The sequence below is a fragment of the Sminthopsis crassicaudata genome, chromosome 5 (genome assembly GCF_048593235.1).
Source record: "Sminthopsis crassicaudata isolate SCR6 chromosome 5, ASM4859323v1, whole genome shotgun sequence".
NCBI lineage: Eukaryota > Metazoa > Chordata > Mammalia > Dasyuromorphia > Dasyuridae > Sminthopsis > Sminthopsis crassicaudata.
In genome coordinates, this window is record NC_133621.1 from 60,983,140 (window position 1) to 60,996,586 (window position 13,447).

General features: G+C 37.6%; 1 protein-coding gene across 12 annotated transcripts in view; it reads left to right on the forward strand.

The window, feature by feature from the left end:
• The window catches only part of KIAA1217 (KIAA1217 ortholog), a 607,564-nt gene that overhangs the window by 432,698 nt on the left and 161,419 nt on the right, over positions 1-13,447 (forward strand). Inside the window, exon 1 of one of the 12 annotated variants that reach the window (XM_074266942.1) lies at positions 7,659-7,907. The exons of the other annotated variants lie outside the window; for them this stretch is intronic. Coding sequence (XP_074123043.1) covers positions 7,814-7,907 — 94 coding nt within the window. The 5' untranslated portion in view covers positions 7,659-7,813. Of the gene's footprint in view, positions 1-7,658; positions 7,908-13,447 lie in introns of those variants that run through there. 12 annotated transcript variants of the gene reach the window in all.

Genomic DNA, 13,447 nt, shown 5'->3' on the forward strand with positions numbered 1-13,447 from the left:
AGCAGCAAGATCTGAGTTCAAGTGCTGCTTTTGGCACACACTAATTGTGTGATCATGGGTAATTCACTTAAGCTCTAAGTACCCTAGACAACTCTCTCTCCCTTTAAGATTGTATGTTGCAATTAACAATCTGCTTTGGTAGAAGGGATTTTCACATTTGGGTGTTCCTCCACTGATGAAATCTCAGATCTGGATCTCTTCCCTCCCCAAATCCCATTCTCTAAGAGGAGTGTTCCAGGGGTTATTATGACAATTTTACTGATGCTTCTAAAAATCATCCCTTATTCAAGGTCTCATATATAGTAAATGCCAAAGGTGAGAACCTCACTCAGGGCTGCCACTCTATCTCCTCTTGCCATAGTAGAATCTTGCCATCAAGAAATAAGACAACTGGCAAATATCTATTTATCCATGCCACAGTAACAGCATTTTCTTTTATTGTTTACTCTCATTCTATAGTGAAGTGAACACAAAAAGACAGAGAAAGAGACAGAGATAAACAGAGAGACAGAGACAGAAATAGAGTGAGAGGGAAATAGCTGTCTGGGCTCTGGACTCCCATATCTCTGTCAAGAAACCCCCAAAAGGGATCATAAAACTGAAAATGACTGAACAACAACAAATGACCATCACTAAAACTGATGAATTTAGGGGAGTACTTTTTAAAAAGTGAATAAACAAAACACATAGTGATATGGTGGTCACCGAGTTCAAGGAATATACAAATATAAAACTTTTATCTTCACTCCCATTTGGTTTTCATTACTAGACTGCCATAGCTCTCTTGAGAGATATGGGAGTGTTTTTGTCTTTTCCTTCTCCAGTTCATTTTTCAGGGTTGGGTAACTTGCTCAAGTATACACAGATACTAAATGTTGGAGGCTGAATTTGAACTCATGAAGCTGAGTCTTCCTGACTCCAGGTCTGGCATTCTTTGCACTGTAGTGCCACCCACTGCCCTAATCGACTATACATGATGCTTGAGCAGTCCTATATTACTGGAATGGGCCCAGAATCCTCCCTGTTCATTGGAGATGCATTGTTTTATAACTTAAAACAAAAACAAAAGGGACTTTTCTGGGAGTTCTTCTTTGGGGAGATGAATGAAATGCAAAAGCATTTATTAAGTGCCATGTGCCCCAAAATACTGCACTAAGCACTCAGAATACAAATAGAAAGGACAGTCCTATTCTAAAAGAGCTCACGCACTAACTGGGGAACACAATTTATAAGGGAGGAAAGGACCAGTTCATGGCAGATGGAGAGGCCAAGCTGTCCTTGGATTCAAGCAGGGAAAAGTGTTTGGCAGATGGTAAATAACAGACTTCCTTTAAACTTCTGTCATGGATTGCAATACATGGGGAATTGTTCTTAAGTATTGAACATTTAGTTTGGGATTTGAATGTTGTTTTGCCATTAGCAAAAAGAGTCTGAATTTCTATGAATATGTACATAATTATATATAAGGGTCATAAATTTAGAGCTGGGAGGGACCTAGAAACCATTTAATCCAAACCTCTCATTCTCCAGCTGAGGAAACTGAGACTCAAATAAATAAATGACCTTCTTGTTGTCATACCGCACTTAAGTGCTCTAGTCCAAGCATATTATCTACCCCACCATGTTGTCTCTCATCTAATAAAGCTGTCTACAATGAGGAGAAATAAATTACATACTGCAACTAAATTAAATTATAATACTCTACACTTATGAAGCATCTTTATCTTTTCAAAGCTTTCTGATGCATTATTATTTGATCCATGTAGTTATCTCATAAAGAAGGTAAAACATCCCCATTTGAAGGTTAAGGAACGGAAGTACGAAAACATAAGTGATTTATTTACCCAAGATCACATGGCTTGGTCAGTTGCAAAGCTGAGTAGAGAGCCCAGTTGCTCAGATTCCTAGTTATTTGTTCTTTCATCCTTTTCTCTGCTGCTATATCTCACACTAGAACCAAACTTAGAAGTTCAAAGCTAGGAAAACCTTGGTTCAGATTCCATCTTAGACACATGCTGGGTAACTTGGGCAAATAATTTAATCTCTCAGGTCACTAGGCAACCAAGATTATAAATTGCAAAGAAGTAGCTAATTTGTAAAATTATTGGTCCAATCCCTTTCCCTATGTTATCAACATTTATGATTAGACTTTTTTTTAGCAGTACAGTACTTTAGTTTTTATATGTTTGGATATTCTAAAAAAAATTTTCTTAAATTGTAATTTAGCAGGCAAAATAATGAATTAGGTAGCATCATTTATTAATTGTTTTAATTAGGTAACTTAATTAGCAAAGCAATAGTATATTTGTTCTCTCTGTTAGTTAAAGAGACAGGTTGGTGAATTCCCATTTACTCTTGCTGTATTTATTATCCCTGAATTACATTTGGGTCCATTACATGAAGAAGGGAGCAAGCATATCCAACTCTTACAATTTGCATTTGCCTTTGCTCCAATTCAATCCCTAATTCTCTCATTCCTCGTAAAAGACAGAAAAGAATAAAGTATAATTTATATGAAGTTAAGTGATTTCAGCCCAAGGTCGTGAAGTAAAAGAGTTTGTGTACAGAATTAAAAATAGGATTTTCTTCAGTTTTGTTCTTCAACATAGAACCATATTTCTCTTTTTTTCCATATTTCACTGACAAATTATGACCTTTTTCTCCATACAGTTGCCTGAAACATTTCTTTTCCTCACCAGGCCCTGTAAATGCCTTTCTATTATTTCTTGTGAATGGGCCATACTAAATGCTCTCTATATCATTCTGTTTCTGATTCTATCCTATAAAAAAGTTATTACCTATAAAAAGAACATCACCAGAAAGTTGCCTCATGTCAGGAAAGATCACAGTTTGAGGCACATCTGAGATATAACTGAAGCTAAAATTTAAATCTTGACATTTTCCATGCTCTTATGTACAAAGTATGCCTCATTCCAGTACAGGTACCTTTAAAAAAATATGCTTAAATAGAATCATTTTAGTGTCCAATTACATTTTAATTTCCTAACTGTGCTGTTATTTTTCTTCTGGTTAATTTTTGATTATCAGAGATTTTAGAATCATTGATTTGGGGAGTTGAAAAGGAATTTAGAAGTCAAAGCCCTCATTTTATACACATGAGTTACTGAAGCCCAGAAATTAAGTCATTTACTCCAGTCAAGTAGATATAAAGATTTGAACTCTGATCTTCAGCTGCCACATCCATCATTCCTTCTATTATTCACCATGCTATTTCCAGCACTTAACACTGTTCCTGTCACATAGAAGGTATTTTATAAAATGTTTATTGAATTTATTATTATTGAATCTCTCCTTCAATTTTTTTCAAAGTTTCTTGTTTCTTTTTCTTCTCTTTCTTTATAATAATCACAAATCTCTCAAACTAAAAAAATTGTGACTAGCTATAAATAAATAATTAAACGTACCAGGAATGTTTACTACTTAAAAATATATATATATATATAAAAAATTATTCTCTAGATTGTAAATTGAACATATGATGTATTTGTGAATTATAAGCTTTTTGAGAGAAGGGGTTGAATCATTTTCCATCTCTCTCTCACCAATACTTAGCACACTACTAGGAACTTAACAAATTTCTGCCAATTTGAACTGAAAACATGGTCTTCTTAAATTAGACCACATGTATTTTTAAGCACTACAACTTCATAACTAAGTAACTTGAGGTAAAGGTATCCTGGGAGACAGAAAAAAAAAAAAAGGCAAATCATATCTGAAGCCTAATTTTGCTTTATACCAAAAATCCCAAAAGCCTTTTCTGTTTTCAACAGCTCAGGCACAAGTATTTCCCATGAAGCTGCTGACGTAGAAACTAGGAGCTCTAGAGAGGGCAAAAAATTGAAGTGAACATCAAGTCAAAGGGATGCTGCCTTGCTTGTTGCATTGAGAATGGACGATTGGGTGTGAATGTGTGTGTGTTCATGTTTACTTGAGCATTGGGTATCTTTGAAACCTTAATTTTGGATTTTGTTTTTCTGCTTGCCCCGTGAATTTGATTGCTGCTTTGTTGCCGACTCCTTCAATGGTTCCAGACCTGGCTTCTACCTCTAGCCCACATATGTTTATTGTTTATTCCTTGCTGTTCGAATTCACTTTGCACATTTCCTTTTTTTTTTTTTCTTTTTCTGTTCACAACCGAGTCTTTACCATTTTAGTCTATCCCATTTGTCTGGTTCTGTTCCCCTTCATCCCCTGCACATGTAGGACCAAAACAAATAGCCCGGCTTCCTATAGACTTGCTTCTAACCTTAAGAACTCTTAGGATTTCTTTGGAATGTAGGGGCCAGATATGATCAGCAGATAGCTTCTAAAGGAAATCAATGCTTTTGCTTCTGGCCACAAATCCCTCAAAGATCACAAAAGTGACCTTCGGCTAGTGTTCAAAATATGCCTTGTAAAGGAAGAAAAGGACATTGCTATGGGTGGGGTTAGTAATCTCTGCATGTGGACGAGCTTCCACTAGGTTGCCAAAAGTATCATTGTGACTAGAAGTTGTATGTGTCTGCAGAATCCAGAAAGGAAAAAAAGATACTCTTTCCTTGGTATTTGTTATCATTTTCCTTTGAGACAGTGCAACAATAACATACGGGAAATATTTGGTTAGTAAAATGAAACTTGCCATTTCTTTGATTTCTCTCCATTTTGACTGATAAAGTGAATAGCAAAGCCACATCTGACGCACTTGTCAATCTCACGATGATAAATTTGAAGGTTATGAAACCCTGGATTCTTAATCTAGAATTTTAGCTCCTTCCATTTTAGCAAATTATGTTTTGTTGCTGTTGTTTTTGCCCAAATGAGTTAGGACCGCTGCTGTCTTGTGGAGCCAAATGACTCTGAAGTTTTGTTGAAATCATGTCACCACTCTCTTAAATGAAGCTTATTGAAAGCCCAAGGAAATTTGCAGCTTAATTGTTAGCTGTGTTTACACATGTAGTAAGCCTATTATATCTATCAGCCTGCTTTTTTCAAAGGCACAGACCAACACTAGAGATGGCCATTATTTGGACTGAATTTACTTGTCCCCGGAAAAGGGCCACCAATTGCTATTTCCCTCTTTTATTATACTGGATATAATGTTTATGCTTCTGATGAACAGAGAGAATAAATTCATGGATAGATTGACATCTGTTTAGATGAACTCTTACTTTACTAGATGTCCTGGGAAACGTGGTATTGATTTAATGAAAGAAGGCATTTCCTTTTCTGTAAGAGTCATTGGTTGATGTTATAAGATCATAGATTTATATCTAGCCCAGAAGCCATCCAGTTCAACCTCTATTATTTTGTGGGTGAGGAAACTGAGGCACAGGGCTTTGGATTCCATGTGGAATTCTCTTGTGACTTTCAAGCCAAGACTGTTTTCATTGCCCACAGCTTCATTCTTACATATAGCTTCTTGTAGCATGCAGCTTAAGTATGGCTAACTTTTCTTTTTCTTTTTTTATTAAAGCTTTTTATTTTCAAAACATATGCATGGATAATTTTCAACGTTCATCCTTGCAAAACTTTGTATTCCAATATTTTTTCCCTCTCTCCCCTCCCCTGGATGGCAAGTGAGCCAATATATGTTAAACATGTGCAGTTCTTTTATACATATTTCCATAATTATCATGCTGCACAAGAAAAATCAGATCAAAAATGAAAATAAATGAGAAATAAAACAAAATGCAAGCAAACAACAGCAAAAAGAATGAAAATACTATATTGTGATCCAGACTCAGTTCCCACAGCCCCCTCTCTAGATGTAGATGGCTCTCTTTATCACAAGACCATTGGAACTGGCCTGAATCATTTCATTATTGAAACTTTCCTTTTTCAAGATGGCAGTATCGAAAGAAAGATTATTGGGGTGAGAGAACTGGAGGAAAGGGCAAACCTTAGCTATGACTAATCAGAAAGCTCTGGAGGACTGATACCTTGGTGAGGGATGAGAAGTCTCAAGCTTGAAAAGTTAACCAAATAGCCACTGATTTTCCCTTAAGCCAGGTCACTTCCTTGTTAAGTAACACCCTAATTATTTGTACTGTGCCACATTTTGAGTGTTCAGTAAATTATTCATTATGATGACAAAATAGTGAGACCAGGAGAGTAAGTACTAAGAGGTTATGTTGAAAAATTCCCAGGGGAAAAGCACTCTGGTAGTCAGTCAGTCAGTAAGCATTTGTTAAGCATCTACTACATACCAGGCATTCTGGGAATACAAAGAAAGCTAATGGACACTGTCTGGTCTCAATCCAAAGGAGTGGATGATGTGAAAACATCTATGAACAAACAAGATATATCTGGCTAAGTTGGAGATAATCAGAGGGAAGCCATGACTGTCATTAAGGGGGCTCAAAAGGGTTAGTAGGTTCATAGTAAGAAAATCTGGGCTTGAATCTTTGCTCTGCTATTGATTTTTGATGTACTTTTGGGTATATCTTTTAATACTTTAGGGCCTCAGTTTCGTCATTTGTAAAACTGAGGCATTGTTGGGGTAGCTAATTAACGTAGTGGATGGAGCACCAGCCCTGAAGTCAGGAAGACTTGAGTTCAAATCTTGCCTCAGACACTTAACACTTCCTAGCTGTATGACCCTTGGCAAGTCATTTGACCCCGATTGCCTCAGCAAAAAAACAAAAACAACAACAACAACAAAAAACAAAACAAAAAAAAAAAAACTGGGGCATTGGCTAGGATGATTTCTAAGAGTTCTTCTACTAGAAATCCTAAGGAAGAAGAAATAGCTATATCTTTATTTGTGGACCTGGCATTTAGTAGAACCTTCAAAATGCATTTCATTGATTGATTGATCTCCCTTCTACTCATAAAAAATACCTGGGTTAGGGAAGAGGAGGAGGGAAGATGATATCCCTAAGCAAGAAAATCCAAAAGCCCTTTGGGATAGATACTGAAACATGATTTAAGTGTGAGGAGCCATCATCATTATTGGAATATTAACCATTTCAACTATTTCACATCTTAAAGAACTTGTTTATCAAAACAGAAATAGGAAAGGCAAAACCCCCTCCAAAAAAAAACCCACCCTAAGAATTGATACCATGAAACTGGAGCCCAGACCTTCTTCTTCATTTGGGGTCATAAGTTATATCATCGTATATTGTGTGTGTGTGTATATGTTATAGATAGATAGATAGGTAACATATTGTATTGGTATCTTGTATATATATTCATTTGTATTGTGCGTGTTCGTATGAAAAGTTAGGAGGCAGATTGGGTCCTAGAACACCTGGTTGATTCCAGTTTACCCAGGGGGTATTTAGGGATGTCAGATTGTAGGCTGAAGTACTGCAGATAGGATAGGGGATGAGGCGAGGAGATAGATGAGTCCAGTCTTGATGTAGACAGTAGAGGTAGTCAGATCATTTTGATGAGCATTAATGGCTATGAAGTTGCAGCTAAGTTTCAGCGAGTGAAGGCAGATTGTGGGGGAGAGGATGAGCAAAGCCAAGAGGCTCAGCAGCCTTGACCTTGCATTTCCTCCCCTTGTGTGGTCATCCTGGGGTGTGTGTGGGAGGGGGGTGGCTGTTCCTAGTGCTAGTGTCAGTATTATGATTCATAAACCCCCAAATACACAGAATGTACCAGTGTGGGAGCCAGTGACAATGCTGTAGACATATCATATGAGTTTATAACTACTTATCTACGTTGTCTCACTTGAGCCGACTCCCAGGTCTGGTTTCTAGCATTGGGTACTTCCCAGATTATCCAGCAATCCTTCACGCACAGAGTAGCAGATTTCTGCTGGGTAGAGAAGGAAACACTCCTTAAGTCTCATAGCTCTCCAACAATGAAATCGGCTGAATTCTCATTAACTGGAAGTCTTCAAGCAAAGCCTAGATGTACCCTGGCTGAAGAATTCCTTAAGAAAATTCAGGAGTCAGGTAAGACTTGGACTGGATGATTTCCTAGGGTCCTTTCCACCTTTGGGATTCTGTAGCTTAACACAAAAGCCAGAGTTTAACTCAAGACAGCTGTCCTTAGGAAAGTCTAAAGCCCAGGGCTATAGCTGTAGAGGCATGTGTTTACTATGTGGTCTTTCCTCTACCTCTGCCACCCGCATTTTTTCCAGGTGAAATCTTGTTGAGAGGAACATGAAGGGCAACCCTGAAAAGGGAAAGAAAGTCAGAGCAGCATAGCTCAAGGGGAGTACCCCCCTTTGGTTTGGCTGTGGTACAGGGCTATGTGATAACTGCTTTCTGTGCCTTCTTCCTATTCCCCATTTCTCCCTTCCAGAAGAAAATATAGTTAGGGTAGTGGCCCAGTTTTACTCTGCTAAATATGTTCTTCATTGTACCTTTCTGAAACTGAATTGGAAAAATGTTTTCAGGAGTATCCTAATAAGGTCAGTTTTCCATCCCAGACAAATCACGAATATGATAGCCTGGATCCCAAACTGACTTTCCAAGGGTCTTGTGTTTTGGGGGGTCCTGCTCCTCTTACTCCTTTCTACTACCCATCCCATCCTTCTTTTTTCATAACTTTTTCTGACTGGCTAGAGTGATTGGCTGTCTACCCTTTAAAGGGTAGAAAGGTTCAGGGAGAATGGGGAGGGGGTGATTATAACATATTATTAATGGTTGTGAGAATTGGCATTGGCTAGGCTAATTGATGCCTTCTGTTGGGAAGCCTTTTGTTCTACTAGCCATACAAGGATATGACTGTTCTGTTTCTCAACATGATGGTACATTTCTTTTTTTATTCTACTTTAAATGCTGTCCCAGCTGCTGTTAGAATGAAGAACAATAGACCACCAGAAAGGTGGCAGGGAAAATAGAGGGGAGTGCAGGAGAAATGGAGAACACACTGTCCCAGAAACCCACACTCCCTCTAAATGAGCTGAATAATAGGAGAGTCGGGGTGGGGGGGGGGTGTTAAAAGCAACAGGGAGAACCAAGGGTGGGGCAATTGGAAAATATCCAGGGATAAGCTTCAGGTCCTCAGCTTCATAAATGACTCATCTTGGCACAGGACATTAGTCTAAAATTGAATTCAGGGAGTGAATGGCTGAATCTCCCCTAAAGCTCCTGAGGGTTGTAAAAGCTTAGTAAGGAATCCCCTATGAAGTGATGTCGTAAAGATCAATAAAATCTTGGAGGAAATGGGGCAGGGATGGGAATAATGGGAAGAGCTTTAAATACTAATAAAATCATTCTTAGGTAAGTCTAGATCTTGGAGTGGAGAAGTCTAGAGTTCAAGTCTCACTTCTGACACCAACCTGGTTGATTGAGCCTGAACAAAGCATTTTATATTTCCTTATCTCCAGTAAAGTCTCAAAACTTGATTACAAGATGCCAACATGCATTGGCAGTGGAACTTCCTCATTGAGAACTCTTTACACTGATGAAATCACAAGTCTTTAAAATAAAAAAACAAACAGGTCTTTTGGAATAACTCCTTGGATGAGGTGGAAGCCTATTAAAATATGCTGGATCTTTTCAGTGGGAATTAAGCCAACAAAAAAGCCAAAAGAGGAACAGCCTCAAGTATTCAGGTGCTTGACTTAGAACTAACTAAAAATTTTAAGAAATAGCATATGGGTTGGGGGAGTAGACATTCAGGCTCCTTGGCTTGAATGTCAAAAGAATAAGCTTCTATTCTTGGCCCTGCCCAGTTAGACAAGCTTCCTAACCTCCCTGAATAGGAATTTTCCTGCAGGCAAATGAAGAAAACAACTATTGATATTTAAACCATAATCATATCTAACAATTCTATAAATACTGAAAACATTTCCTTTTTTTGCAGTGACTCTGCAAGACAGGTAATGAATATATTAGCCCCACTTTAAAAACAAGGGACCAGAGGTTCAAGCTAGTGGGACAAAGTACTGCCTATCTTTTTGAGAGGCTTCTGAACTTGGGACAAATCATCTTCTGCCTCTTTGTTAGAATTGCCAAAGGCATGATGGGATTCTTAGAGCAAGGATCACAGTTTTCCATATCCCCCCAAATCATAACACCAGCAAACTTACCCTAACTCACAACAATACAGCAGGACAGTTCACAAACCAATAATTTACATATGTCTTTTTGTACAAGAAGGGAAGGAAGGAAAGGAGAAAAGAATGAAGGAATGAAGGAAAGAAGGAAAGAGAGAGATAAAAATAGTATGCTTCAGTCCGTATTCAAACAGTATCAATTCTTTCTCTGGAGGCAAATGGCATGTTTCATTGTGACTTCTTTGGGATCTTAGATAAATTTATTGCTAAGAAGACCTCCTACTCTCCCAATTGCTCCTCCTTAAAAAACAAACTTCTGTGTCCAGCCTCAGATCTAAGCCATGTCTCACATACTGCTCCATAATTTCCTCAACACTACCCCCAATTCCCATCTGTCCCTCTGGAATGCCTATTACATAAATAACAAACTTTCTTTCATCTTAAACCTTTTCCTTTCTTAGTCTTACTTTCTGGTACTTACTGAGGCTTGGCTCCCTCTTGATATCCCAGGGATATACTACTAGTTGTACTTTCTTCACTCATACTTATCTTCTCATTCACTTACAGTAGTGGAATAGTTAAAATGCTCCTTCCTTCCTATTACCTTTTCCAGATTTTCCTTCTCCTGCTATTACTCAGCAACTTCTCCTTCTTTAAAATTCACCCACACCAAATTTATCATCCAATCCAGATTTGGGTACCTGTCATCTGTGGCTGCCACGGCATTCTTCCTCTACTCTAAATGAGATCATTGCTTAGAACTTAGTCCCTCCTCTCCATCTCATCTCCTACTAGGGAACTTCACCACACATTTTGTTCTTCCCTCAAATATCTTAACACTCCAGTTCTTCAATCTGTTCAATATCCATGACTTGCTTTTGTACTCTACCTTAACCATGCAAACAGACATGGTCCTGCACGAATCAAGGTCAAGAATCCTGAAATTCTTTTGTCTTGTCATAATAGTTTATCTTTCTGTCTTTCTTATGACTTAATCCCCCTAATCCTCATTTCTAGCTGCACTGTGATATCTTATCTCTCAATACCATCCTAGACCATCAACTTTGCTCTTGCTATACTTTTTCCCCAATGTTGACCAATAAAAACTCTATTATCCTTGAACTCTTTTGTTCTTCCCAACTTCCTTCTATTGCTGATCATATCTTATAAAAGCCCAACTCCGCTATTTACCTCATTCATTTCTAGTCACATATTGTTGAACCAAACAAGAGGAAAACGTCAAAGCTGCCTACTACAGATTTAGGCTATCTAATCAATTTGGCCCTCATGACAATAAGGTAACTCCTTCTTAATTGACTCCCTGTTCAACTCAATGCAACTGAGATGATTTAAAATGAACTTCTTCTTACTTCTTTCTCATCTTACATCACCTTTGGTATCATTACTTCCTCCTTTACTGTATTCATTGATGAGAAGATAGTCCTTCTCCTTGCCAGGGCCCCTCTTGATCCCATCCTCTCCCATCTTCAAGTAGATTAAGTTATTCTATAATTATCCCTATTCTCTCATCTTTTTTGTTTGCCTCTCTATTGATTGATTTCTTGACTCCTACCAACATGTCCTCATGTGTTCCATCCTCAGAAAACCCTCACTATATTTTACTGTGCTTACCAGCTATGATCTGTATCTCCTCATCTTTGAAAAAAAATTTGAAAACCCTGGTTTCCCTTCCTTTCCTCTTACTTTTTCTAAAAACCTTCAATAATTTGACTTTTGCTCGATCTTTTAACTGAAACTTGTTTTTATTCAGTGATGTCAGCTGCTAAATCTGTTAGTTTCTTCTCCATATTCATCCTTCATAATGTCTTGACAGTCTTTGGAAACACTATTAATGGCTGCCTTCTGGATACTTTTTATTCTCTAAATCTTTGGTTTTCCTCCTTCTTCTCTAATCACTTTTCAGTCTCTTTTATCATGTCCATTGACTGTGGGCATCGCCCAAGGTCCAATCCTGGGCTCTCTTTTCTTTTCTTTCAAAACTCACTTGGTAATTGTAACATTCCCCATGGATTAGTTATCTCATATTGCAGAGGATTCCCACATTGATTTTTTCCTAAATCATTCTCTTGATTTCCAGCTCCCCCCCCCCCCCATTGCCTGTTACATATTTTTAAGATTACTTGTCTTCTAGGCGATTCAACCTCGGCATGTCCAAAAGAGCATTCATTCTCTTTCCCTCTAAACTCTCCCATCATCTGAACTTTCTCAATGATTCCAAGGATATTATTGATCTTTTAGCCCCTCAGTTTCATAGCCACAGTGTCATCCTCAGCTGCTTTCTTACCCCCACCTATGTGATCAGTTGTGAAATCATTCATTTCCTTGTACACTCATAAACCTTCACCTAATTCAGCCTCCCCTCAGGTTCTGATTCTCTTCTTCTCTTTCTTGAACTCTTCTGGTTGGTCTCCCTGCCTCAAGACTCACTCCACTCCAATCCATCCTTGACCCAGATGTAAAAATGATTTTCTTAAAACATATCTTAGAATCCCTTTCTTTCTTTAAGACTCAAATCAAGCCCTACCTTCTCCAGATAGTTTTTTCTGATTCTCTCAGTATCTAGTACAATTTACTCTAAGATTACCCTCCATCTACCCGGCATTTATGTTCTATATTCTAATTCATATTTGTTGTTTCTCCATTAGAATGTACACTTTTTTGTGAAAACAGTAGATATTTATTGGCCACATACTTCAGAATATATATAGATAATACATGCTTCAGGTATACATTAAATTAAATGTCTAAATTAACAAGATGATTTTTAATGCTAAGATTTGATGCCTTCCCTCCTTATGTTCCCTCTTGATCATTTTCTCCTTTAAAAAAATATTTTGACATCCTTTTCTTTTAAAATTTTGAGTTCCAAATTCTTAACCTTAACCTCTCCCACTTTGTACCACCACCACTTCCACCTCTATCCACTGAAAAGGTAAGAAATATAATATCAATTTTACATATAAAATCTTGAAATCGACTTCTATATTAAATATATTTTAAATAAGAAAAATAAAGTGAGGAAATTATACTTCAATTTGCACTCAGAGTCCATCAGTTCTTTCTGAAGGTGAATAATAATTTTCAACATTAATCTTATGGAATTGTCTTTGATCATTCAGAGCTAATTCTGGGGGTTTGCAAGTTTTTGGTGCTTCTGAGGTAATGTGATGCTGGAAGAGCTATGATCACTGCTCACTTTATCTGAACTGTGGTCTTTACTTGTTCCCTTAGAATGTACACTCTTTAATGGGAGACTGGCTTTGCCTTCTTTAGTATCCCCAGCACTTAGCACAGGACCTGGCCATAGAAAGTACTTAGTAAATAAATATTGGTTGAATGATCGATAGACTTGCTCTTGAGTGGGCATTTATTGAATTGGCTGAGCTATCACACAATCAATTCCCAAGTCTGGTGCTCTTTTTTTCTTTTTCTTTTTTGCATTATTTTTTCCACCTATATTATCTT